Source organism: Phycomyces blakesleeanus, assembly GCF_001638985.1.
Source record: "Phycomyces blakesleeanus NRRL 1555(-) unplaced genomic scaffold PHYBLscaffold_26, whole genome shotgun sequence".
NCBI lineage: Eukaryota > Fungi > Mucoromycota > Mucoromycetes > Mucorales > Phycomycetaceae > Phycomyces > Phycomyces blakesleeanus.
The window spans coordinates 128,175-155,110 of record NW_017265159.1 but is presented as its reverse complement, the minus strand read 5'-3'; the positions used below and the strand labels follow the sequence as shown (position 1 = coordinate 155,110).

The 26,936-nt window shown below is 35.5% G+C and overlaps 10 protein-coding genes across 10 annotated transcripts; 4 read left to right on the top strand and 6 right to left on the bottom strand.

Annotated features, from left to right (window-relative positions):
- Window positions 1-1,143: 1,143 nt before the first annotated feature.
- Window positions 1,144-3,786, top strand: PHYBLDRAFT_150730 (hypothetical protein; the record flags this gene model as incomplete). Its single annotated transcript, XM_018432539.1, has 7 exons — window positions 1,144-1,194; window positions 1,544-1,888; window positions 1,958-2,008; window positions 2,088-2,321; window positions 2,404-2,544; window positions 2,641-3,521; window positions 3,603-3,786. 7 exons carry the CDS (start codon window positions 1,144-1,146, stop codon window positions 3,784-3,786), a joined length of 1,887 nt encoding a protein of 628 aa, XP_018286098.1.
- A 108-nt stretch (window positions 3,787-3,894) lies between these two features.
- PHYBLDRAFT_160216 (hypothetical protein) lies at window positions 3,895-4,806 on the bottom strand. The gene is made up of 4 exons (XM_018434140.1): window positions 4,786-4,806; window positions 4,459-4,689; window positions 4,328-4,400; window positions 3,895-4,269 (listed from the first exon to the last, which is right to left on the bottom strand). Exons 2-4 carry the CDS (start codon window positions 4,485-4,487, stop codon window positions 4,123-4,125), a joined length of 249 nt encoding a protein of 82 aa, XP_018286097.1. The 5' UTR covers window positions 4,488-4,689; window positions 4,786-4,806; the 3' UTR covers window positions 3,895-4,122.
- Window positions 4,807-5,585: 779 nt separating this feature from the next.
- On the bottom strand, window positions 5,586-6,256 carry PHYBLDRAFT_160215 (hypothetical protein; the record flags this gene model as incomplete). Its single annotated transcript, XM_018434139.1, has 3 exons — window positions 5,586-5,871; window positions 5,955-6,026; window positions 6,107-6,256. Coding segments are annotated over 3 exons (268 nt in total), but the record flags the coding sequence as incomplete, so codon positions are not given.
- Window positions 6,257-8,638: 2,382 nt separating this feature from the next.
- Window positions 8,639-10,852, bottom strand: PHYBLDRAFT_69131 (hypothetical protein; the record flags this gene model as incomplete). Its single annotated transcript, XM_018442055.1, has 3 exons — window positions 8,639-8,971; window positions 9,528-9,598; window positions 10,108-10,852. The coding sequence occupies 3 exons, from the start codon at window positions 10,850-10,852 to the stop codon at window positions 8,639-8,641; spliced, it is 1,149 nt and encodes a 382-aa protein (XP_018286095.1).
- A 798-nt stretch (window positions 10,853-11,650) lies between these two features.
- PHYBLDRAFT_183305 (hypothetical protein) lies at window positions 11,651-12,115 on the top strand. Its single transcript, XM_018438747.1, has one exon. The coding sequence runs from the start codon at window positions 11,676-11,678 to the stop codon at window positions 11,982-11,984; it is 309 nt and encodes a 102-aa protein (XP_018286094.1). The 5' UTR covers window positions 11,651-11,675; the 3' UTR covers window positions 11,985-12,115.
- Window positions 12,116-12,382: 267 nt separating this feature from the next.
- On the bottom strand, window positions 12,383-12,885 carry PHYBLDRAFT_173549 (hypothetical protein; the record flags this gene model as incomplete). The annotated part of the gene is made up of 2 exons (XM_018437055.1): window positions 12,383-12,454; window positions 12,559-12,885. 2 exons carry the CDS (start codon window positions 12,883-12,885, stop codon window positions 12,383-12,385), a joined length of 399 nt encoding a protein of 132 aa, XP_018286093.1.
- A 524-nt stretch (window positions 12,886-13,409) lies between these two features.
- On the top strand, window positions 13,410-14,704 carry PHYBLDRAFT_69128 (Homeodomain-like DNA binding domain-containing transcription factor; the record flags this gene model as incomplete). The annotated part of the gene is made up of 5 exons (XM_018442054.1): window positions 13,410-13,455; window positions 13,703-13,847; window positions 13,922-14,246; window positions 14,272-14,507; window positions 14,545-14,704. 5 exons carry the CDS (start codon window positions 13,410-13,412, stop codon window positions 14,702-14,704), a joined length of 912 nt encoding a protein of 303 aa, XP_018286092.1.
- An 805-nt stretch (window positions 14,705-15,509) lies between these two features.
- Window positions 15,510-16,960, bottom strand: PHYBLDRAFT_69127 (hypothetical protein; the record flags this gene model as incomplete). The annotated part of the gene is made up of 5 exons (XM_018442053.1): window positions 15,510-15,785; window positions 15,827-16,007; window positions 16,424-16,542; window positions 16,594-16,694; window positions 16,903-16,960. The coding sequence occupies 5 exons, from the start codon at window positions 16,958-16,960 to the stop codon at window positions 15,510-15,512; spliced, it is 735 nt and encodes a 244-aa protein (XP_018286091.1).
- Window positions 16,961-19,685: 2,725 nt separating this feature from the next.
- Window positions 19,686-22,284, bottom strand: PHYBLDRAFT_86639 (hypothetical protein; the record flags this gene model as incomplete). The annotated part of the gene is made up of 10 exons (XM_018443651.1): window positions 19,686-19,877; window positions 19,936-20,176; window positions 20,252-20,355; window positions 20,428-20,742; window positions 20,812-20,957; window positions 21,020-21,239; window positions 21,328-21,467; window positions 21,618-21,855; window positions 21,907-22,068; window positions 22,129-22,284. Coding segments are annotated over 10 exons (1,914 nt in total), but the record flags the coding sequence as incomplete, so codon positions are not given.
- Window positions 22,285-24,128: 1,844 nt separating this feature from the next.
- PHYBLDRAFT_127747 (glycosyltransferase family 1 protein) lies at window positions 24,129-25,507 on the top strand (the record flags this gene model as incomplete). Its single annotated transcript, XM_018429183.1, has 6 exons — window positions 24,129-24,551; window positions 24,607-24,710; window positions 24,768-24,866; window positions 24,946-25,055; window positions 25,105-25,184; window positions 25,260-25,507. Coding segments are annotated over exons 1-6 (1,041 nt in total), but the record flags the coding sequence as incomplete, so codon positions are not given.
- Window positions 25,508-26,936: the final 1,429 nt, after the last annotated feature.

The window sequence follows — 26,936 nt, the reverse complement described above, 5'->3', positions numbered from 1 at the left end:
CTCTTTTTCTTTTACCAGCATAGTTGCTCTTTCTCTTTTCTTTTAAAAAAATTCGGCCCATTATTCCCTAACAGATAAATCTGTAAACATGGCCCTGTCCTTGAAAGATTCGGTAACCCAAAGCACCAGCCAACATCAATTCAGTTAAAACTCAGACACATTTGTTTGACTGACTTGTCCCAACCCCCTTTTCTTTCTTTTTTCTATTATTAAATCAAATTTTCTTTTAATAAATCTAATGGCACGTACTTGTTTTTCTTTACTGTCAAGCTTAAAGAGTGTGTTAATTTGTGGAACGTTACTTACTTAACTTATTGTTTTAGGCTACCTTGAAAACCCTGAAAGTTTGTGAGGATCCAAATTTCTTGCTACGAATTGAGATTGACAGTATGCATAATATTCACTGAAATATCATATGGACTACTAGCTAGAGATTGATTTTTGTAAACCAAGATATTGTGTTATAATATTCATTCCCTAAGTATATCTTCTGCACTACTGTTTATCTCGTAATAAAAATTTAGATTACATCATATTTACTTTCAAGTCAATCCCATCAATAGACACAAATATATTTAGATATATAGAGACACTTCTTTCTCATTTACATTTGCATAAATAATAAGGCTTTATATAAAAGCCAGTAAAAAAAAGAATATTATTTACCCTTTCAGGACAAAGATAAAGAGACAAAAACAAAGATATGCCATTTCCAAATAATCCTGAACCTAATCTCGAAAATAAAATTCAAATCAATAAACAATTTGCTGAATCTGCTGTGTCGGTGTGTTTTTGTAGTCAAAGTTGACGAAAATATTCAAGTTAATAGATACTATAAAGAATATGGGCAAATATATAATGGTCTTGAACGATAATGGAATAAAATATTGACCCTTTTCACTCTACAAAATCTTCAAATAAAATTAAATCAGCATTTATATTACCCACAAATAAATTCAGTTCTTTCTTTCCCTCCCCTCCCCCTTTTTTTTTGTTGCCATAGTGACTGAGTATTTTTTTTTTTAGTTTTTAAAACCAGACAGAAAACCAAAAAATTGTGTGCACAAACGCAGAAATTCTTTGAGCTGTCAACGTTAAATTGATAATGTACAGAGCCAGTTGTCATTTAGGACGCACAGTGCAATGGCACCCACAGCGACATTTAAGCAACTGTTTACGAACAATGGCCTCAAAGTAAATGCTATTCTTTTCTTACTCTTCATTTATCGACCAAAATATTGTACATTCGAATTTACTTTTACCTTGTTTATTTTTTCATTCTATTTACAGGTCAGGGTTAAGAGAAGAAAAAACCAAACAATTAATGAGTGAGATCCGTCAATTGGAATACAAAGTTGAACGAAGCATTCAAATGGTAACATGCATCCAATTAATATTTCTTTTATTGTGAACTACAGATTTAGTTAGATTTGGTCAAATTAGATCTAGTATTTTGCGTTTGTGATGTTTTGATCCCGGCAACACATGTATAACACCTCTTATTTTTTTTAAAAAAAATAATTGCTTATATATATATATACAGGAAAAGGCACCGAATAAAAATATTGACGAGAACGATGTATTGGCTTTGTGCGAAGAAATGTCTGCAAAAAAGAAGATTCAACCAAAAATCCGCCCAGATTATCTCCAAAATTTGCGAATCAAGTTCCTTGACACTCGTCCATTAAAGCAAAAATCTATTGCTGCCATTACACCAGCAATAGAAGAGCCATTGGATAAAACATCTAATACCAAAGACACTGAACCAGTACCAACACCTGTAGCAGGATCAGCTTCAGAAGAAGAGATAAATCTTGTTGCGCAGCCAAAAAATCAAGCCCTGGAGAATGTTCAGATTAATGATTTCCAAGATCTTATGTATGCCAATGTATGTATACCAACAAGCGCAATATTAATTCAAGACTGTTTGGTGATAATATTTATTTTATTCTATTAGGCACTTGCTGGACGACCTGATGAAGCAGAACAAGCATTGCAATTAATGGAGGTAAGTTTAAAGATACATTTATTTTTACTTTTTAAAAAAAAGATGATATATCTTGTATTGAAACAATTGTAATTTGTAGAAATATCAACTGAAACCTAATGTACAATGTTATACCCATATTATGGATGCATATGCCAATGTCCGGGATCTGGATAATGTGGTTGCAACTTTCAAACGGATGCAAAAAAATAATCTTGAGCCAGATATATATTCTTACTCAACTCTTATCAAAGCATTCGCCCAGGACTTAAGATTAGACGATGCACTGGTAGTATTTGAGAAACTGAAGAAGTCTGATATAATTCCAACCCAGGTATGTATGATCTTATTAATTTCTATAGTGAAACTTTCTTATATACTTACTTATGTATTACTTATATATGCGGGTTCCATAGCCCGTATTTTCCAGTTTGATCAGTGGATTTATAAAGGCAAATAAAATTGAAAGAGCATGGGATTTGTTTGATGAGATGAGACTATCATACCATCAAGCAGACGAAGTTTCCTTTACAATGATGTTACATGCTTGTGCAAAGGTATTTATTTGATAAAGTCACATATATATATATATGTTTATTTGTTTGTTTATATGTACGTATATAATATCAGCACTATTGACACTGCATTTACAGAGAGGAGAAGTTGAGCGCGCATTGAACCTTTTTGAGGATATGGCAAACTATAATCTTTATCCTACAGACGTCACTTTTAACGTATTGATCCACGCATGCGCCAAAAGACCCGATTACTTCGATGAGGCATTCAGTATGTTCCACCAAATGCAAGATGTCTATGGATTCCAGCCCGATCGAATTACGTACAACACTTTGATAACTGCCTGTGCTCGTAAGAGAAATCTTGCTAGAGCACGTTCGATTTTCAAGTTGATGTTGGAGGACACCAAAACGGCTGGCACTGCTAGTATGTTAATCCCTGATCGATACACCTACACCAATTTATTCTGGTGTTATGCCAATTACACCCCACCATCCACAAAAAACAAGAACGTCGAGACCACAGATGTGTCAGCTGAGGATGGTGCTTTGGTCGAGACTTGTGTATTATTGCCAAACATGCCAGACAAACGGTCCAAGGTGGTCGAGGAAAGCAAGTTGATCTTCAATCATTTGCTGAATGAGGGCGTACCCCTAACCACCTCTCTCCTGACATCCTACATGAGTGTTCATATTGCCCAAAAACAGACGCGTGAGGTTGTGTCGATCTATGATGGTCTGTTTACTCAGCATGGAATTGAGCGAGATCTGTTTACATATCAACGCATGCTTAATTTCTGTTATGCGACAAAGGATATTGAATTGTCGTGGAAAGTGTGGGAAGACTACCAGGATTTTTTGGAGAACCGAAGACTAGCCTATCAAACGCAGGCGAATGATAATAGTTTACTCAAACAGAAGAAGCTAGAGGCGACTCGATTAGAAGACGAGCTTACTTCTGGCTGGACAGAAGAAAATCAAAAGGATATGGTACTTTTGATGGCCAATACCCTAGCAAGGTACATACATATATATATACAAAAAATAGATTAGCCTTTGAGTTACTTACTTTCTTATTTGATTAATTGGGATTTGATTAGGTCAAATGAGTTGAAGCATTCGATTGCCCTTCTTTCAAATCACTTCAAGACCCCTGCAGACAACAAGTATAAACCTAGACTCGCGGAACTTCAGACAGTTTATGTGAAATGTGTCCAACTGGAAGATGAAGAGTCTAAGAAGGAACTGGTTGATTTATGTCGTAAAAATAATCAAAGATACTAAGTAGCCCAAATGAAACTCACGACTACGGTTAAACGACACTAAGAGAAGGATACAACACGCAAGTATCTCGACCTTTTAGTATTCTAATCCTTTTTATTTTCTTTATTTCAATTGTAGTATATTATAGACAATTTATTCTCCCCACATCTCACACAAACCCAAAGAAATCAACGCCCTTTTCCTTTTCTTCTTTTTCTTTTTCTTCTTTATGTATAGAAATGAATTTGACCTTGTAAAATAATACTAAATGCTATTAAAACAAATACTTGCTTAAACAGATGGCAAAAGCCAACTCCCAACAGTCATGCACATATATATATATATGTGTGTGTGTAGTTATGAGGCGGATTTGGACGTGTGAGAATGAGTTATGCGTTGAATGTGCTGTTGATAGCCAGGGTCTTCTCTGTGTCGCTTTTGAAATAAACCGAATGTTATATTGGAAAACACCAAGGATCCTATTGTGAATATGGTAAAGAATATCTACAAATAATATATTTAAATATTTAATCAGTAATAAAAAGTAATTGTGTGTATATACCAATGCTTTGTATGAAATTGGTTCCATAAAGCTATTGATGATTTCGGCGATAGTTTCTGCAGAAACCTTTGTCCTAAATATCGTTGGTATTGGTGTTAGTAAATTTATAGTCGATGGATTTATATGCTTACCTTGCAATCTCTCTTTCATCTCTCTCCATACAAGTAAAGTCACAAAATCATTAAGGACATTATAGAATATGAAATAGTAATTATTTAACTTTCTAATCATACGAATAAAACATAATAAAGGATATGATTCCCATCGATTGCAACTGCTCTCTAGTGCAGGCACGCGTGTGGTTGGATCGCACTGGTTAATACGATAGTTCCTTTGACATGACTCTATTTCCTGTAGCAAAACTTATTTTACCAACACATCAATTAATTCAAAAATAGTGTAAGTAATGGGATAGTAATAAACAACTAAATATATATATATACATATATGTATGTTACCTCTACTGTGTTCTTTTGCTTTCAAGATAAAATCTGTTCTTATGTTTATTATCATCTGTGTAATAATGTAGATAACAAGTCCGATAATAATACAGTTGAATAGTGTCTGTACATATGTGAGAACCGTCATTGAATAATAAGCATGGCGCCAGTAATTTTCACTTGGATGTTGATTCTGCTGTTCTGATTGGTAATGTACATGTTCTTGAGTGATCTGATTAGGTGTAGCTTTTGTTTTTGTCAGCGAAAGAAAAGTTGATGTTGATTTCGCTTGGATGTGCCGGGTAGATTCATCGTCTGGTTTTGTCAATCCAAAACGGAAAATGTCTACAGTTTGTGTATTTTGTATGGTCGGCAAAGATGGAGTGAAATTAAATGAATTGCTGATGTGATTGTCTTGTCTTTTTCGTTTGCCTATATGACGACCTTGGTTGTTCATTATTTTATATATATATCTATATCTATATTATTATTATTTTTGACTGTTGGCAAGTGCAGTTTTAATGCGGGGTCACAAAAAGGATGTTGGTGAGTTTGAGGTTTCCAAATCAAGCGGATGCCTTGATTTGTGACTCTCGTTGCCTGCGAGTCAAAAGCGACAAAGGTTTAGTTTTGTGTGAATTGGGTTCCTCGTAAAATGAGTCACTTGTCTTTGTGCCAAGAAATTATTGATTCAATTGAATATATACTTCTTTCTATTTAAACAACAAGAGCAGAAACAGCATAAGACTTTGAAAGAACTTCCTTATTACAATTTTTGTTTTAGATATGCTTATTAATATTATAATTATTTTTTGTTTGGTTTAGAAAGTCAACTTTCATATTTTTGATTTTTTGATTAAACAAAATGAACAAGTACAAAAAGCTCAATGAAGAAATTCAATTTACACTACAATTCATTCTAGCTTTGTACTTGTCTTTTCTTCTTCCCTCTCTTCCTTCCTTCCTTCCTTCTATTTTTAAAGAAAAGGTGTATGTCCCTTGTACAGATAGGTATTTATGTTTGTTTTTGTATATACTATTATTATTACTATTACTTTTTAACACATTTCTTCCAGGGCACAGCAGATACAGAGACCGGCAAGACTATTATAATTTTATATTAGAAATCAATATATATATACAAAAACGCATATACATATATCCAAATCAAAATATAAGTTACTTACCATCCCCAACAACAACTGGAATCGTCCTGCTTCTGTGGCTGCTGCTGAATATAGACGGTCTGAGGAGGGGGTCTAAAGAATGACAAATGCCAATTTAGAATTGGAATGGACTTAAATGGAATGACTGTTTGACTAAATAAAATGATATTTACGCTGGCTGGTATCCGCCCTGGGGAGCACCATAGGCACCTGGAGGAGGAGCACCATAAGCGCCTGGAGGAGGAGCACCGTATTCACCGCCTTGGGGAGGAGCGTAGTATTGGCCTTGGGGAGGAGGAGGATATTGATAGTTGGAAGACATGAAAAACAAGCGAAAGAAGGCGACACCGATAGGAAAAAAGGAAAAAGCCAAAAATACATTTGATTTTATTTTAGCACACGCCAATTTTGTACCCCCTGTGTGAGCCACAGTGTAGTCACTTTAATCAGGCTTTGCATTGCCTTCCTCTCATTCCAGCGTACAACAAAACGATTCTGTCTTTCTTTTATATATATATATATGCACATTTATTTTACTTTATTTTATCTTTCAAGTGATTGATCTGATTTATAACAAAAATTGCCAATTATAGGCTTGTTACTAAAAATGATTGTGTATACAAGGCTTGTGTATACATATATATATATAATATATTTGTGCGTCGGTGTGTCTGCATGTACAAACAAGGTAACTGTGATTATAACTGATTTCTATAATTCATCTATAGGGATATCTTGGCAAACTTGATTGATATTATTTTCTCATTACAAAACTTTCGCTTGGTTGTGTTTTTGCTTTTTGCTTTCAAAATGTACCAAGATGTACACAGAGTTATTGCTATTAGTCAATATTCAGTCTACAAACAAACAACAAACCAAACTGCCCATCCACACTTACACACATAAGAAAAATTCTCCTTTATCGCCCTTATCCCTCTTTTGAACCCCCTTTAATTTTTCCTTTAATATTTTATTTTATCTTGGAGGGGAGGTGAAAGAAGGGAGGGGGCGGGACCTTGTTTGGTCGAGATTGTCCCAGCCCTCGATTGGACTCAAGGTAATTTATATAACTTACATTGGATTTGTGGCTAAAGGTAACCCCATCGATTATGACGTAGTCATTGGTTGAACACACAATATGTTTGAGCCACACCTCTGTGGCAAACCATCCTTTTTTTGGTTTCTACAAGCACAGCCATCTAGATACCAAAAGCGTAACTGAAAAACAAAATATATTTCTTATCATCTATGTATTTTTTTTTGTCTTTTTCGATTACATCTTTTTGTACCTGTAATTAAGGTGAATTATATATATATATATAGATTTGTATCTATGTATCTATGTATCTATGTATGGTATTGGCTTTCTTTCTCTTTCTTTATTTTTTTTATATAGTTATTTAAGATCAACCTTTAAATAAGGTTAACTTTAAGGCCATGGAAAATAAAAAGCCTTTTAACATTATAGACAATATATATATATTATTATTATTCTCTTTAACTAAAGTTATCTAAAGTCATGAATGGTAAACATCTGATGCACTATAGTCATGCACCAAGAGTCCTACAGTACTACATTCGTGTACCGTTTGTACCGACTTCCGGTAATGTGTTTAGCAGCGGCGTGTATTTGGTGTGTATGTCGGGTTATACGGAGAGATTTTCGGATTACAAGAAGATAATTTACAAGAAGTTTGATAAAGTATGCCGATCTTCTTAAATATAATTTTCAGAAAGAAATAAGATGTCGTGTTTCCAACTTTCATACATATACTTGATGATACAAAAGGGAGCTCAATTTGTAAAAGAATAAATAGCAAAACTTCTTGGTTGAAGCCTCTGGTGCTTTTTGATAAACATTAACTTTATTCCAATTATATATATATATATATATATATAAAACATTGACTAATAATCAAATTAACAAGATCACCAACCAAGCCTAAAAAGCCAAATAGGGTCAATAGATCCTTTTCTGTTCGATAATTCAGATATTTTAAAGGCTTATATACTTATACTTTTATAAGTATATACTTCAAGCCCTTTTTTTCTTTTTCTATAAAAGAGAAAAGCAAACAAACAGCTTGACTCACACGCACATATACACAAACATACTCACACTCACGAATTATTTACACTCAAGGTTGGTACGTTTGTTAAACGAAATCCCTTGTATAACAAATGAGGTTAAATAAATAGTCAAAAGCAGATTGAGTGACACATTTTCGGTCACTATTACTGTTCACCATATTCAAAGGACTCGGGTCTTTATCAATAATATACATATATTCAAGCTATATATGCTCAAAGAAACAAAAGTAAACGAATTAATAATCGTTGACAAAACTCTAATAATAAAAAGATAAATATATTGAAAGGATTACAAACGGTTTGCGTAGAAACCACATCAGGGCAAAAACTATTTTGCTTAAAATATACAGTTGATTTTACTGGCAAATACCGTGTGTTGTCATGGCAATATGATTATGACATTACTTTATTGCAGTATTTGTAAAACGGAAAAGAAAGAGAAAAGGGTTTGATGTTGGCAAGTTTATTATCTAATTATACTTGCTTATTTGTTGATAGCCGAAAGGTTTATTTTATTAGGCTGGCAGCTCCTATCGACCATGGCTTCTATTAAGAGATACTTACATATAATATGCTTATATTGAAGTTAGATAGTTTATAGAACTAGATATTTTTCAACTAAAGACAAATATTGAACTCATCATAACCCAGTTCTCAAGAATAAATAGAGTGCACCCCCACAAAACCCTTTCATATTTTTGCTTCCACAAAGAAACACTGGTCTCACAAATAAAACTTGATTTGGAAAGCCGTTGATTTGCAGAAAAATGCGAGACCAATAATAAACCAATAATTATATATAGAATTTTTGTTTTCAAAAGTGATTGTAAGACAATGATCATTAATGGTGTATCATAAAGAGTCTCATGTACTGTATTTTCACTATTATTGCCATTATTATTTTTGGTCTGTATGGATCTTGCCATGAGTTTAAATTTATTAAAAGACTATGAAAATATAGGATACAAGAGAAATTAAAGTAGAAAAACTGATGATATCCTCAAATGACAAGCGTTGTTAAACCAAATACTGAAAGTATCTGCAAAAGTTATGTTTCTCACTGATGTTTAATAAATGTAGTTAAGCTATATCGACAACTGAATAAAGTAAATAAAAATAAAAATAAAGGCCCATATTTTAGTTATATTTGATAAGAACATTTATATAACCATACAGTTTAACATAGTCTTCTTCACTGGTAATTTTATTAAACATTTGTATTTTATCTATAATAAAACAAAAATGCAAGGTATATATTTCCAAGATTGTCAGCATCATAGTGAGCATAAATTTTGGGAGACTTATCTCATAATCTTTACATTCGATCATTCGATTAAAAGAGAAACATCACAGATATATATAAACAAGTAAAACGCAATGTTTATTTTAATTAGTGCAGTTGCTCTTAAAGAAGTGTGAAATGCAAAGAGAGAAATAGCGATAGACTAATTTTATAGCTAAAGATAAAATTCAATAAATGAATTTTTTCTTCTTTAGACATACAAGTTCACTGGCAAGATTATACTGCATTCTTAAATTGACAATCTTTTTAGTCTGTTCATATTTTGCCTTCTCTATAATTTTAAAAAGGTAATTGGCTCAAATCCCAAAATTCCTGATTTTAAATAGAATGCACTATATGCCTTTATATTAAAGGATAGCAATAATCTTGGCAACCATCTTAAGACGGTACTGCAAAAGAGATATAGAAAGCAAAAATTAGAATATATATATATTCTTCTTTTTTGTTACAAAATTTAAACTTGTATCATCCAAATCTACCAAAGTATAGAGATATGTAAGTGACCTTGTTTTAATTTATCTTCTAAAGTAATATGACAGTAAAATGGGCTTTTCATTGAAATTCATTAATATTTACTTGGGACCAATGTAAACTAACAACTGAGCACAGTAATGAGAGAAAGGTATATTTTATTCCAATACACACTCACATACGTCCGTACGTACATACGCGCATACGTACATACATGCATGCATACAAAAAGAGAAGATGCGTATTGTTTTCTTTTTCTTTAGGTATTCTGGTGCTTTAAATATAACCTATATTTATCTAAGGACACACCAAGCTGTACTCGCTGAGCCTCCATACATTGTGCAGCTAGTTCGTACGAGATATCTTCTTGTTCTGCTTTTGATTTTATGGCATCGTATATTTCTTTTCTTCTGCTAAAGTATCTGGATTCTTTTCTGTCCTGCCTCCACCTTGTACCATATTTTGCTTCTAAAGATTGTATTGATGGACTGTCGTTGAAACCAGATGCGTATTCTCTCCAAAGGTCAGTGACAGTGACAATTATTCTATTCATTTTATATTGAGGAAATGATGATTTCATAGCGACACTGGATGGTATATTTGCTGTCGATGGAATATCGACAGCCGCACTCTGTTGAAGATGTACGGCTGATGGTGGGGTTTGTGTTGATGGGTTTGGTGTTTGTGGGTTTGCTGAAGAGGGATTGAAAAGGGCGTTTCCAAGAGAAAAGAAATCGGTAAAATATCTGTTGAGCTTCTGGAGCTCTGTCGTTTGACGGGATTGTGTAGCCTGAAGCAAACGTATTGAGGCATGCACGGACTCAAAGCCTGCGTTCATGGTGGTCATCACCTCCTGTAACATCATTTCTATCCTTTTGTTTGAAGTCAAAATGTCTTCACGACTTATGTCACAAGGTCTGGATATATTTTGTGCCTGATTAACCGTATTTCGTATAAAATCTAGTCGTTCGCTATTCTGAATCGAGGAACTATTGTCAGTGACTGGTTGAGGTTCTTGGGAGCTTATAGCTGTGTTGTTGGTTTGGTTATTCATGTCCTTGATTTGTTAAGGTGGGAAAACAAGAGCTAGATTAGAATAACCAGCATACTTTAGTAAGAAGTCTAAAATAAATTGTTTGGTGTCAAGAAATTTTGTAGACCACAAATCAACTTACAATTATTTACGAGAAGTTTTGGTTTGTTACAAAGAGGGGATTTTTGTTTTTTTGGAGTTTGTATACATTTATATATGTATACATGTATAGGCTGAGATTTCCTTCTAATAAGTATATATATATATAATTTTTTTATATAATTAGATACTTCACCGCTTGTATGGCTTAATATATACAGCAATTATTATAAGCCATTGAGGTGAACTAATCATATTTTGAATAGAATGGACTGTGTGGAACAACTATAGAAACTTGTAGGTATACAACAAAATAGCCTTAATATTTTATACCATAAATATAAGTTAACTCTCACTGTTAATTGGGTCAATCTGGGTCTCGCGATCGATTGAGTCTGGGAAGCGAAATTATGAGGCTAATTCTCTATCTATCCTTTATTTTCTTTCTTTCTATTGGGATTTAAATACATTATCCACAAAATCACTGCCAAAATATTTAAATACCAGCAATAAAATTTACCATATTTTGTAATGAGTCTCGGAGGTTCTGAAAAAATATATAATACATTTAAAGGATGAAATCCGGTATTTAACCTTTTGCCGTGTACAAATTGTAGATGAGTTTATAACCATTTTTCTTTTTTCCTTTTTCCCTCTGTTTTCCTTCTTCTTTCCTTCTTCTTATTAGCACTAGCGTTACTATTCTCTCACCTTCTCCTTCGTATTCTGGAGTATATCTACTACCATGGGCCTTGTAGAAAAAATGCGACATAAACTTGACCTCCACAAACTGGACCAATACACGAAACGTCGACGATCACAGTCCCAGTTTGAGTCGCACGATAGAAGCTATTATGAGGCAGCCTACCACGATGGCGATTATCTCGACCCTACAGACTCCAATAGTCCTACTTCCAACCGAAATCACCCTTCACTTTCTTATAAATCGAATGGGTGGTCTATTACAGATGTTTTCAAGAAGAACAAGAGTACGGCTGGTCCAAATATTCACTTGAAAACATCCGAAACATATACCTATGGCAGACCTTCCTGATTACAATATATATATATATAACTTGTGCTGTATAAATACCAACAGACAAATATCTTGCTTTTGAATAGAGAGATACACATTTATAAAACGATAATAAAAAATCCCTTGTTGACGTCGTTTCTATCCATCATATTCTAGCCTTGTTTCAACCAAGTACTAAAATGAGAATAAGAAAGTACATAAAAGGAAATTTGACCTGAAGTGTGTAGATAAACAACAAGAAAACAGTTAAACCAATAAACAAGTGGGATGACCCATTGAATTTAACCATGGGTAGCATAAGCTTATTTTGTGCTCTCAAGTTTTTTATTTAAAAAAAAATTGGTTTTATTATTATTATAAAAAAAGGGGGGGTTCATTAAAAACAATAATATTTTCACTGGTCTGGTTTACTTTGATCAAATCATTGTCACTGTTGTTTCCATGGCGTGCAATCGTTGTCGCATCTGGTCAGTGCCAAAGTTTTCAACCTATATCGGGTGATAATATTATTAATTGCACGACAGATGATGAAAGAAAGCAAAAAAAAGGCACAATTTCAGAGATCACCATAAATCTGTTTGTAAGTACTTACGTTGCGACGAATCAAAGGGTACAGATCCCAGTCAAATTGCTGTTCAACTACAGGGGCAGGCTGGAAAGGAGGGACATATGGATGAGGTTGTCGATTTTGCTCATATCCAAATGTCTCGTTTGTCATAACGTTCATTGCTGCGAAATCCATCTGAGCCTCTCTACGAGGTGGTTTGGTAGGTTGATGAGTGTGTCCATTACCCAGACGTCTGGATAGACTCGGATAAAGATCGTAGTTTGGTGCAGCAATGCTGTAGTGCTCATAATATGCATGAGGCGTCGTCTCAAAATGGACATTAGACCGACGGCCAGCTTGAAAGTATGACATGAGAGAATATAATATAATATAATATAATATAATATAATATATATTTTAATTGATTATATATTATATTATAATATACTTTATACTTTTAGTATATTATACTAGATCTTGACGATGAAAAAAGGTTGAACTTTTTCAAAGAAGCAGACTCCACAAAAAGGAAGAAAGGCAAAAGGAAGAGGTAAAGAGAAATCGATGGATAAAAAAATAAATCAAACCCCTATAAAAAGGGTCCCCAACTCCCCCCTTCTTTTTATTTTTATAGACGATTAAGAATCAAAATCCTAAATATTCAGTCTTCCTGGTTGACGTCGGTTGACTTTACAAGTGGCAGCGGGTGACGCATCAGCGTTGTAGAAATAAACTATTAAAAGAGCCAAGAAGGATTCATCATGAGTCTAACCGCACAACCATTAAAGATGGATAAGATAAACCAAGTTTCCTTATTAATATAAAGTATATTCATTTAATAAAATGTAAGATCAAGAGCAACACACAAGGCGTTAAAAAATTAGGACAAAAACATTATGCCTTTTGCGAAATTAAGTCATACGTATCTAGTCATTTCAGAAAGTAAAAAAAGAAAAGAAAAAAAAGTCGTGGCTTCAGAATTTGATGTCATGCAAAAATGTTTCTGTCCAGAAATGAAGTCGGGATCACATGATATGGGCTTCGTTTCTTTCTGCTTGTCCAATAAATATTTCTCGGCATTTTATTTTTATAAAAAAGGGAAAGCTATACTGTATTTTTCGGCCCGTTAATCTTTCTTGATTACAGTTTATTCTACAGACATTCGAAATGAACATACAATTTCTTTAAGAAGATGGACATATTGATGAGAAGCTATTCGCTATCCAAACAATAACTTCTCATACCCAATTCCTGATCATTAAACCTCCGGAAAGATATTCTAATCACGTAATGCATCCTGTTTTGGATGAAACGAACAATAAAGTTGATATGGAGTTATGTAACAAGACGCTATACATTTTACTCTGACGATGAGAAAACGTGATTTCTTTTTTCATTTATTTTTTAGCAAATGCCTAAGTGCTTCTGCTGCTGTAAGACAACTAGATATTCATATTCGCACAGTTCAGAAATGGGTCAAATGCTATTATGAAGATCCTGAAAGCATTTTTGAAAAAAAAAGAAAAAGAAAATCAGGACGACGTCGTATTCTTGGAGATAAGCATAAGGATTCTCTTTTGCGTTACATCGATAAGTATCTTTCAGCTGCTTTAACTAAAGTAGTTGAGTGTTTATTACAAAAATTTGGAGATCTCAATGTTTCTCGTAATACTGTTTATAACTTCACGACAATTCAATACAAACTATCTATTAAACAGGCAGAGCTCCAACCTGTAAAAAGAAACAGCAAAAAAAAAGATTCAGGAAATGTACGACTGGGTCCAAAAGTGGCAACAGACTGGCCTAGACTTCACAACAGACTGCATCTTTCTTGATGAGTCCACCTTTCACATCAATTTGAAACGAGGCATAGCTTGGACAAAAAAGAGAATTCCTGCAATAGTTACAATGCCTACGACTAAATTTAACGCAACGTCAATTTTAGGTGCAATATCTACTACTGGCTTGATTAATGCTAGTTTAAGAGCTCCAAAGTATATAAAAAATTAGACGTGAAATTGGTGGTTATAGCACAGAAACAGTGACAGGTCATTATCTGAGCTTCTTAAAGGCTACTCTTGATGAAAGGGACAAGTACCCAGAAATGAAGGGAAATTACCTTGCCATGGATAATGCTCTTATCCATAGCTCAGCTGATATAAGAAAGTCCATCCAATCAAGAGGATATTGATATGTGTATCTTCCTCCGTATTTTCCTGAATTGAAGCCAATTGAGCAGTCTTGGTCTATTGTCAAGAGAAAAGTGAAGCGACATCAGTTTCTGAAAAAAGAAAACCTAATGACTAGAATCAGTGAGGCATGTGATAACTTATATATAAGCGATTTCAAAGGGTTTTTTTCTTTCTCATTCTGCCAAATGTTTTGGTAAGTTTCTCAACAAGGAGAGACTGTAAAATCTAAAATAAAATAAAAAAACCCCCGGAAATCTTCCTAAGAACCCACAGCCATTTCCTTTAGAACCTTCATCGCCTGATTTTAAAGCCATATACGGCACCGTTTCTCTTATCAAAGAAGGGTAATACTTGGCAAATACATATGCCGATCATTCATATTGTTCGAACAATGCTGTAGACCTATGTCCAACTTAGGTAAAAAAAAAGTTTATTTGGCTTTGTTTCTTTATTTTTGAATGCAGCAATTGAGGTTTCGTTTATGTTAGTAAATCTCTACCATTTCACTACTGTTACAGGAATCAAATTGGCCATCTTATGAAAATAATTTTGACTCAAGGAAAGAAATTGCGTTCACAATAGTCGCTTTCTTCATTCCGCAATTTTACTAAAGCTTTATGGGACAAACGCTGGATTCTTGCATGGATTCATTTGATGAATTATGACATATTGGTATGAAGACGTTGAGTGAATCAATTAATACATGCAGGGAGGAAAAGATTGTGAGATGGTAAATCAGATAAATCAGCTTGATGAGTAGTAAGACAAATCAAAACCTATAAGAGGAATAAACAATAATCTAAATCATGCTGTCTGAAGGCTATCCAGGATGACAGGTATGACTGTTTTCTTATTATGCTTTGGAAGATCAAAAGACAATATACCAACCAAGTTTGCTGCACTACTGCCCAAGTCGTTATTTTCTATGCTTTGAATGTTGGCATTACATTTCGGGTAAAGTTTTAGAATGCATTTCAATCCATCTTTGACCTCGTAGTTTGGAATGGCGTCATATAGTCGTTTGACTTTTCTATTCAACATAGCTTGATCTTTGTGTTTGATCACTTGTAAAGCCATAATCTACAGCAGAGAAGAAGCTGCTTTTCCAGCGGTCAGTCTACTATTGTCATTGTGCGCTTGAAACGTAAACACTGTGAATGGGTTGTAAGCAAGAAGCGATGCCCTTGAAGCTGAATATGCGAGAAGCGTACCAAATTTGGTCCTAATCTGTCGCTGCTGTCCAATTTTATCGTAAGGGTGAATACTTTTGACTTTAGGTTTGTTAGTAAATCGCGACGCCTCCTTGAATGCTTTTTTATCCAAAAAAAAATTGGGCAGTTGCGGCTGTGGTATACGCACCACAATTGAGTGAAGAACAGAATCCGCAACCAAACACTGATTCCTTCTTGCTAATGAATCTGACAACTTAACAATCTCCGGAACTGTTATACACCGGGCGCACGTACACTACACACTAATACAGTGTAAACCAACCATTGCACAACAGGGATTTTAATAATAACAGATATAACTCTTTATTATGAGTGATGTTGCATACTTTCAGGCTGTCTGTGAGGTTTCCCATAAACAACGAGTATATTCCAATTACCACCTTCAAATCAAAGCATGATTATAGTTTGACGATTGATATGGTCGGTAAGAGTGCGGATAATCATCTCTATCAAAACGCCAGTAGGACTGGCTTTTAGTATTATTACTTTTTCCTTGCACCATACAATTGCTGATAGTTGTTGCTACCATTAAGTGCATCATAGGCGCGAGGTCCAATTTTGTAACAATAGTGTCTCATGCACAGACGCAGATTTACTCGGCGTAACTTTCACAGTATTAACCCCAAAAATCTCTTTAATACAGACAGGATATTTACCGCCAACTTTGTACCCACAAACCGAAGCTCAATCAAGTACGGTATATCTGTTGGCAATTTAATGGTCCTTGAGTATATGTCCACATGTCGCTGCCATCGGTCTATCTTTTGTTCAGTGTATTGTATTTAGCTGCTTGTGCATTAACTTTAGATAGCTATCATACAATTTTCCACTAGGCAATTCTAACAACTGTTTTTTGAATGCAGGAAATAAGAATGAATAAATTTCAAATATCACTGTAGGAAATGGCAAAATCGCCTTTTTTCTCTATAGGGTAGTACCAAAACGTATTTATTTTTTCACCTTACTTTGAATAGAGCTAAAGAAAAATCTATTAAAAGACAAGCTTCTTGTGAATCTTGCCATATGTGAATTGTTTAAGAAAAGTGCTTTTTGAAAAGGAATAATAATTAGTAGAAAACGCGCTAAAAAGTTATAGAAGCAAAATCACTGTATTGAGCTTTGACTGTACCCACTCCAGAAATTTGATTGGACTTTCTTATAGGTAACGGCTTGTAGTCTAGTGTTTCTTGTTACAAGATATTTAAAGGCTTTATAGACTTTAGACCCTAGATAACTTTCAGCACACTACTATTAACATTCGTTTCTTGTTTTGTTTTCAAGAATATACGCATATTTACTCGGATTATGTATAGTAGGATAAATTTGATGTCACAAATTTGTACTTTTCTAACCGTATGCACATGAATGTAACTATGTTTCTCTTCATATCTTATCTCTATAACATGACAACAATCTCTTCTTTTTTTTTTAAAAAAAAAAAAGAACAGCGTAGTATATCTTCCATGAACCATTTAAACATTTTATTTGAAATGTACAAAAAAATGAAATAAAATTGTAACAATTCTTATTTATATCTTTTCTTCTAACTAGATTATTAAAGTTTGTACCATCACCCAGCCTAGTGAACCACAAGATTTATTTATTCAAAATCAAAATCTAGACACACGTACAAAGCAATGGCTTTGACATCAAAGTATAGCATAATATTTTATATGTTTATGTGTTTATTAATTTATATATATATATATGTATATTTTTTATTGGGTGTTAAGCTATTGGCATATTAATAAAAGAAAGTTCATGTATAAGACCTTCTAGGAAGCCATCGTCTGTACATTTCAAGTCAATAGTCATTGTCGCCGTCTGGACATCCTCTTCTGTCGCTAAGATATATTTCAAGAGTCCGGCCACTTGCACGTTCTGCACACTTTGACCATAGAGCGAAGCTGCACCAGGTACTACTTCCACAACTTGAAGTCCAGTTGTATTTGTTACTGTCTCAAGAGCATGAATAAGTGATTGCTCCACTGATAAATCGGGTGTAATAGGAATTCCTATTGTGACATTTCCATGATAATCGAATTCATCTCCATGCTCAGCCAACAGAGCAGAGAACTGGGTAGGATCTATAGTTGGTTCATCTTTGATAAAGAGACTGACAGGAAGAGAAATCTCGAGTGGGTGTTGATGAAGAACAGAGGATCCCTATACAAAAGGAGTCCATGTTTAGCAGAATAGCTTTAAGATTATGCGTATAATTTACCTCGACATCATAGTTAATATCACCTCTCAAACAAAGTCCTCTTCTAGCATTTCCTTGAATTGCAAAAACTCCAACGCAATCAACCTTTTCCCCAATTTGGAGTTCAAATGTTTCTGATACAGATGCTACACCAGACTCCTGTTCACCTTCCAGAAGCTTCATATCAAAGGACTGGATAAACTCCATGTGCAATTTAGGAAGTATAAGTCCGGCTGCCTTATTTTCTATACTAAATTTGATAGCCACAATCGGTTCTCCATCAACCTTCTTATCCTCTAAATGCAATGTATATTTCTAATATGTACTAATCGGTTAGAATAGTAGTCCAAATAAGCACATTGTAACTTACCACCTCAACATGCTCATTTTTGAGCAATTCATGTTGGACAGCCACTCTATTTTCTTTTCGTTCTACGAGTGCATACCGCATGTCATCTGCTAATGTTGCATAGGGCACTTCCTCTACCTTGTTTGAAGAATTCTGGAATGTAGATATTTAATTATTCAATACACTTATATTTTTGTCTTTTCGAAATCTCTTACATCTTGTGGAGGAGGCTGAACCTTTTCTGATTTCTTTGATTTCTTTGATTTCTTTTCAGAAGTTTTCTTTGCCTTTTTGGTGCCTTCTTTTGAGCTCTTTTTTGTAGATTTGTGGGTATCACCCTGTCAATAATAATAATAATATATATAAGCTCATATACGCAATTCACTATTTGTTTTTTTTTTTTTAAAAAAAAAAACTCACGTTTGCCTTGCTCTCTGCCAGAGAACGCTGCTCTTTTCGTGCTGCCTTTACCCTTGCCTCTTCACGGCGTCTGGCTTCTTCAGGACTTCCGTAAGTTTTGATTTGAGGGAACTTCTCGTCATCACCCAAAGGAGTAGACAGATCAACATTGTTCAATCCACTATCATCAGAGGCAAAAATATCTCTTGCACTCTTTTTAGTATAGGTAGCCCGGTTTTTCTTCTTTGATTCTTCCTCGCTACCAGACTCGGCCGCATTTTCAGGCATTTCCTCTTCAGCATAGACTGGCATTGGAGGAGGAGTAAGTGCACGTGAATTCTTCTTCTTTCCACTCTTTTTCTTTCCCTTCGCAGCTAAAAACAACAAATATTAAAAAAAATGCATTTTTTTTTAAAAAAAAAAACTTACAAAAATCAAAGTTGTCTAGGGAAAGCTCTACAATAGGGATCGATTCAACATCGTCATCAACCTCAAGAAGAGCAGGTCTTTTCTTTTCAGAATTTCCACCCAAGATATAATATGGATCATTGCGATGTGCTTCGAGACGAGCATTACGACGCTTCAATTATGATAGATGAGCCAACGGGATTATATTTTTTGCTCTTTTCTTTTTTTTTTAGCCTTACCTTGCTCACAGCTTCATCATTGTCACTTTCATATTCTTTGGATTTCTTTGATTTCTTCTTTGATCTAGATTTGTGTGTGTTATCAAAGTTGGTATCTGCCGAAACACTATCAGAGTCGTGGTCTGCAACAAGATCTGGCAAGGGCTCATAAATCCAGGCATCCAAATCTAAGCCTTCAGGAACAGGAACCTTCTTTTGTGCCTTTGGTGCAACAGGGTTAAGTTCATAAATAAAAAACAACTCTGGTAATCCTTGTAATACGAGAGGTGGGTATATAGAGTCGGTGTTAGCAGCACTGACAGTATCGAGAATAAGGGTGAAAATGACCTTCGCATTTCCCGACTAAGTAAATCAGAGATATCAGTAAACATGGAGTCAGCTTTATACCAATTTAACTTACTCTCTCTTGAACCTCCAAATCCAAACTTTGTGCAAACATATCAATTTTATCTCTCAAGACCCTTGTAACCTTCAGAAACTCGGTCTGAACTTCATCATTCCATTGACTAATAAGTTCAGTAACCCAGAATGCATAGATTTTCATGATGTTGTGAACGTAAATCGATTGGACCTTTACAGGGAGCTTAGATGCAGTAGGTGTAAGCAAACATTCCAGTGTAGAGGGTACATCGTCAAGGAAACTATACGAATATGTTAATAATGTTTATGTATATAACTTAAAATTTAAAAATAAGCTTTTGCATTATTATCTTTACCTGCAATACTCTCCACAAATCCAGGCTGCTGCTGAAAGCACCTCAATATTGGACTCTCTCTTCTTTACTGTTTCCAAAAACTCTTTATCAGACAATAAACGGCACTAAAGAAAATCTATTAATTACTGATATTATCTTTCTCACAAGAGAAAAAGATCACAGCGTATTAAACTCACCATTTGCTTCACAGAGAAAGGACGGACACTCTTGACACGTACGCTAACATCCATCAACTGACTGGTCAAAGACTCGCCAACATTTACACCTGAAGCATAAGTAATTCCGACCAATATATTGATATACCACTCAAAATTGGTGATGTTGTGGTATTGATTTTGGCTACAGACGAACAGGATTCGGTTTATAATATCAGTGCGATAGACAGGATCTAAAACTGCTGAGGATTCGGTAGATCCTAGCATCGAAGCGCTTGGAGGGACAAGATGCGACACAAGGCGCTTAACAATATCCATCACATTCTTTCTGTTCACCTATATAAACGCATACGTTACCATTTTGTTAACCCTAGTGTTTTGCTTCCTGTATATAATTTGACTTACCATCCCAACCACAAGATCCAACGCACGCAAGCGAATACTGAGATCGTCATCGTCAATGCATTCCAAAATAATATCCTTATGTTCAGCTACTAATTTGGGGTGGGTAGAAAGCATCTTTCCCATAGCCAATAGGCCAACATATTTTACTGTGGAAAATCAATATCGCTGTGTATACAATACTATATCCAGTTTTATAAGGCAAACTTACAGTTTTGATCTGGATCCTCAAGGAACCTGCGTAATTTATTGGTACAAGTGGCAGCAAGAGCATGGCTTGATTCGCCTGCTGCTTCCAAAAAACCGCCTGAGATAACAGTATAAATGCATTCGTACAGTAGTGACGTGGCAGGGGTCGTTTGAATGAGTGAAGTTAAAGGATGTAGAAGTTTCTTGATCAAACGTGGCTCCAAAGGAGTCAACGAAGCAAACTAAACAAATATTGCCACCATTCAATTTCCATGCCCATGTTTTTCTCCAAATATACTTTTGTTCTTATATATATATATATATATTTACCAGTTTAATGATTTTGATCAACATCCAGTTGTTGTTCGAGGTTGTCAATAGTTTGTAAAGCTGAGGCGCCAAAGACAAGTAATTTCTGGGGTTCTTTCTGGCCAACTCACAAATTACACTTACAACAGCAGATACAACAGCTAAGATATATAGTAATGTCAATTCACGTAATCTTTCTCGTTAAAGCTTTTTTCTCTTTTTTTACCCTTCGCCCATTTTTCTTCTTCTTTAAGAATAATGAAAAAGAAAAAACTTGATGAAAGCAAGTAAACGTATCCTTATTTACTTACATGGATCAGGGTCTTCTAGCTTTTCTTTTACTCTCGGGAAACTTAAACGAAGTGCCTCAGGGAACTTCAAAAATACTTTGTAGAGAACCAAAACAACCTTTTTCCGGATATATGGTCGGGAATGGTTGAGCATAGCCACGAGATCTTGACAGAGATCTCTTGCCAAGTCGGGTGTAACAATTTGAGATAAACCATTGATAGCAATGCCGATCTCGAGAGCAGTAGGTGATGCGAGGTCCTATTGCGAGAGTAAGCAAGAAGGATGGTGTTGGTGTGGCTGGAAGGCTACCTTTTTGATGAGATTGGTGGTGAGCATGAGAACATCTGTGTCTTGTTGGAAAGACTGTGCAGCTGCAAGATAACCTGCGCGCTTTTGAAGTATTTTTGAGCTAGACATCACTTCGACAATGTGGAAGGAGGCCCATGACATGTCGTATCCAAGCATTTGAAGCTATATTCAACTTATGAGTCATGACATTGAAGTGTAACAAATAAGGAAAGTTGCACGTACATATGTCAGCTTGGCAATAGCCATGGCCTTAATATCTGGGTCATTGGCCTTGACTTCATTGCGAATCTCTTGTAGGCAGACGGCAATGTACTTTTGTTCATTCTTCTTATTTGCTCTGATGCCTCGGATGAGGTCAGTAAGCGATTTCTCAAACATATCAGGCTAAGCAAGCAGGCAACCTTGTGAACCTGTGGGCCGGCTGGAAGAAGAGAGAGGATCGTGATATACCAACTCCGCTATCCGGGCGGCCGCGCGTCGGTCACTCGATAAGTCACGTGGAGTATGGTGGCCTTTGCATTGAGCATAAACCAGGAATGTTCCTCATCGTCGTTCCTCATGGATTCAGCAAATCACAACGTTCTTCAATTTGTATCCGCAGCAGCACAAGCGGTAATTACTTTAGTCTCAAAACTCATTTTCACTTATCATTTTGTTAGCTAGAGTCTCCAGACAGAGGCGATTTCGCACAAGGTAAACTAGATAGATTCCACAAGATACCGTTCACTTTTATCAGTATTAACTGCGATTCATAGCATACTCGAATGGTATGTTTCTTTTACTATGTACAGCCTTAAGTAGAAATATTTAACTAGATCTTGTGCGGGAAATTTAGTGCTAGGTTACTCGATTGATGCTATAAAATCTGAAAATGATTGCCTTGAAGATGACAAGCCCATTCCTTCAAAACAAGGCCCGAGCCATATACAAGAGCTACTGGCAGATGCCACAGGAGTATCTGTAGAACTCGAGGAGCCATTGGATACCAACCAATACTTTTCTACTGAAGACCTAGGGAAAGATACCAAACATAGCATTGCGGAGAAAGTACACATGATCTTTAAGTTGCCGACAGTTGAGGAACTTCATGGCGGTAACTTTCTCTAATTTAATTTTGTTTCTTATTTTGTTCTTTTCCTGTGGATTTTATTTTGGTATCTAGTGATTTAGAATTCCTTAGCATTTAAACTTATGTTTGCATTCGTTTCTTCAGAGTGGCCATGTTATATAATTCGCTCTGCTATTGTTCCTGGATTTATATATCTGACCGACAAACATATATGTTTCTATGCCTCACTGGTTCACAGTCAGGTAAAGAAAAACAGCAAATATAATAATGCAATCAAAGTAGAAGAATATCAAATTGAATTCAAGTATTCAGATTTCAATGGTTAATACTGATACGATAACTTTATTCAGGAAGGATATTCAAAAAATGGTTACCTACTTGTCAAGACTACAGGAAAGATGAGCACCAGTTACCAGCGCTGTTATTTTGATCTAAAGAATGATGTTTTGGCATGGTACGAGAATGCCATTGACAATTACTCTCCTCTTGGGAAGATTGATCTCAAGTATGCTCAATATGTCCATCGGTCTAAGAAGAGAGATTATGGGTTCAGAATAAACACAATGACCAAAACATGGCATTTCCAGGCAGACACAGAAGCAGCAGTTATAGAATGGTAATACTATTGGGATAAAGGATGTACACGAGAAAAGAACACATATATATAGAGCTTTAGCAATATATTTATTTATTGATTCTTCAGGATCAACGTGTTCCAAAAGGCCATCTTTAAGGCCAAAAATACTGGATCAAGCCTAAAGGTTGTAATACCCATGGAAAATATCCTGGATATTGAACAACCTGTTCCCATCGAATTCCAACAGTTCCTTAAAATCAGAACTGTAGGAATTGACGATAGTTTGGTCATGGATGAGGTACACATACATAAATATACAAACTATTATAAAATATAAAATACTGACAATATTGGATCTATTTATGTATGTGGATAAATTGCAGTATTATTTTGCATACTTTCCTGATATCAAGAAAACCTATGATACCCTTATACAAATATGGGAAAGCTTCCAAGTTAGCACCGATGGAACAAACCCTTCTCCACAGTCCCAGGAGACATCTCCATCTATGTCAATATCAGATATATTTTCTGATGATGTACAGCCTGTTTTGTCCCATACAGGAAAACATCAGCTAGCTTCGTATCCTTCATCTTCCATGAGCTCTGCTGTTGTTCAAGCATTGTTTGTGCCAGGTGCACTTGCAGGTTTATTAAAAGGAAAACCCCAAGAAAAAATACCGGAACCCGTCCACAGAGAAGATCCAGTGATTGAAGAAATGAATGACTCGTCAAGTTCTGGGGAAGAGGACCAAGCGATGGTAGGCTGGCTAGGCGAGAAACGACGATCGGGAATGAAACTTGTGTATGGGCTTTTGGGTGGAAATACAGGTAGTGCTGCCACCGCAATCGATAATTACTATGATGACGACGACGATGACGATGAAGATGAAGAAAGAAAAGAAGGAACATCAAGGCAAGGAGAACCTCTGGATGAGAGAACAAGAGCCAATTTCCGAAAATATTTTGTATTACCAGAATCAGAGAAGCTTTATGCAGGTAACTTGTAGAATAGAATAGGATGATTAGAATAAGGGGTTAAACTATTTGTTAGTATATCGATGTTATTTGATGAAGACTTTGCCATGTTATGGAAAGTTGTATATTTCATCAAATCATCTTTCGTTTAATTCAAAGGGGTTTGCTACCAAAGCAAAGGTGAGCCAATTAAAAAAAAAGTTATTTAGATCAAGTTGATTTAAATAGGTACTTCAGATTATCATTCCATTTCAAGATGTGCTTCGAATCCAAAAGATTCACAGTAGGGGTTATATTTTTCATGCTCTCAGTATCCTCACACAGAAAAAGAAAGAGGCGAGTATGAAGACATCAATATAGATAAACATGCATAAACTAATTAAAGAACTTGATGATGTGGGTGTATACTATATAGATATTCTTGGAGTTCTCCCTTCTATCCAACAGAAACAACTGTTTCGCAAAATTATTCTTACAACACAAGTGGGTGCTCGAAAATCGTACAAGTGTAGGAGACGAAGAACAGTAAGTGTAGTATTTTTTTCTCACTTCCGTATGCTAAGCCTTTACATAGAAACATGAAAGACTGGGAAGCAAGTCTTCTGGATATTGATCAAGAGGAAACTGCAGGACATATGGAACCTCTGGAACAAGGTAATGTTACAGCTCTAAAATTGTTTAATATATTCCTTTCTCTCACACTTGTTTCTTTTCTTTTCTTTTCTTTAGCTGGATTACCAATATTGTCTCATAAAGCAGTGACGCTTGTTCCACATAGAGAGCCTGAGAAACCACTCCACATCACTTGTATTACTATTGGCACACGTGGCGATGTTCAGCCTTATATTGCCTTGTGTAAAGGCCTAATGAAACAAGGACATACTTGTAGGATTGCTACTCACGACGAATTTAAAGATTGGATCGAAGAGCATGGTATTGAGTTTCGCTCAATTGGAGGAGATCCCGGAGAGCTTATGGTGAGTAGTATGCTCAAATAGATCGTGGACTAACAGAAATTTTCAAGAGAATTTGCGTTGAAAACAGCTTCTTTAGTGTTAACTTTGTCAGAGAAGGATTGAGACTGGTAAGTGATAACTTCCAATAAGTTTCTTTGTTTATATCTAAGAATGGCTATAATAGTTCAAAGTGTGGATTAATGAGCTGCTTGAGCTCACTTGGAAAGCTTGTCAAGGAACAGAAATGATTATTGAGAGCCCAAGTGCAATGGTGGGTGTACATATGGCTGAGAAGCTCCGTAAGTAAAGTTGGTTATGAAACATTTGGGTTGCTTATTACAGTCTTTCAGGTGTCCCTTACTTCCGAGCATTTCCTATGCCAATGACTCGTACTAGATCCTTTCCTCATCCATTCGCAACTCCAAATAGCCCAAAAGGAAGGTTGTATAATGATATGACATATGTGCTATTTGATCATGCCGTATGGAGAGCCATTGCAAAGAGAACAAATGATTTCAGACAGCAGGTACTATCTCTGCCTGCAACGAGCTATGAGAAACTTGAGGTTTGGAAGATTCCGTATCTTTATTGTTTCAGTCAAAGTATCGTACCAAGTCCACTAGACTGGATGGATTGGATCCATTGTACTGGCTATTGGTTCCTTGACAACGCACAGGCAAGTAACATTTATTATATTTTGCGGATCTAGTGACAAGTGAATTAAAGTTATTTAATATATATATATTAAAAAAAATAGGCTGGTTGGAAACCAAGTGATAAATTACAGGCGTTTTTGGATGCACCTGATAAGAGACCCATAGTTTATATTGGGTTTGGTTCTATTATTGTGGCCAATCCTCAAGAAATCACACGAGTAATTGTTGAGGCTACACTATTGTCAAATGTGAGGGCTATTGTATCCCAAGGATGGTCTGCTCGTCTTCAAGATAAATCAGAAGGGCGAACAACCACTGACACTTCGCTCAATCTCAATGCCCAAGATACCGGAGATTCTCTTTTGCATAAATATCCAGATACCATAATGAGTCTCAAATCCGTTCCACACGATTGGCTTTTTCCTCAAATCAGGGCTGTTGTTCATCACGGAGGAGCGGGAACAACAGCGGCTGGTTTGCGAGCTGGTGTACCAACAATAGTTAAGCCTTTCTTTGCTGACCAATTTTTCTGGGGCGAACGTGTCGAAGAGATGGGAATAGGTCTCTGCATTAAACAATTGACAGTCGAGAGTTTATCTGCCGCTCTTCGCGTAGTATCTACAGATGACAGAATGCTCAAGAATGCAAAACTTGTTGGGGAGAAGATTCGGAGAGTGAGTTTAATATTTTAAGTATGTATCCAAACTAAACAATGTACATGTTCTTAGGAAAACGGCGTAGAAACAGCTATTCAATGTATCTATAGAGATATGGATCTTGCCAAAGAGCGTACT

Excerpts from the sequence above, each read along its gene's own strand:
- PHYBLDRAFT_160216 (XM_018434140.1), bottom strand. The coding sequence starts at position 4,487 with ATGGAGAGAGATGAAAGAGAGATTGCAAG. Across the intron at positions 4,401-4,458 it reads GATGAAAGAGAGATTGCAAG|GACAAAGGTTTCTGCAGAAA; the intron begins GTAAGCATATAA and ends AACGATATTTAG. Across the intron at positions 4,270-4,327 it reads CAATTTCATACAAAGCATTG|ATATTCTTTACCATATTCAC; the intron begins GTATATACACAC and ends TATTATTTGTAG.
- PHYBLDRAFT_183305 (XM_018438747.1), top strand. The coding sequence starts at position 11,676 with ATGGGCCTTGTAGAAAAAATGCGACATAAACTTGACCTCCACAAACTG.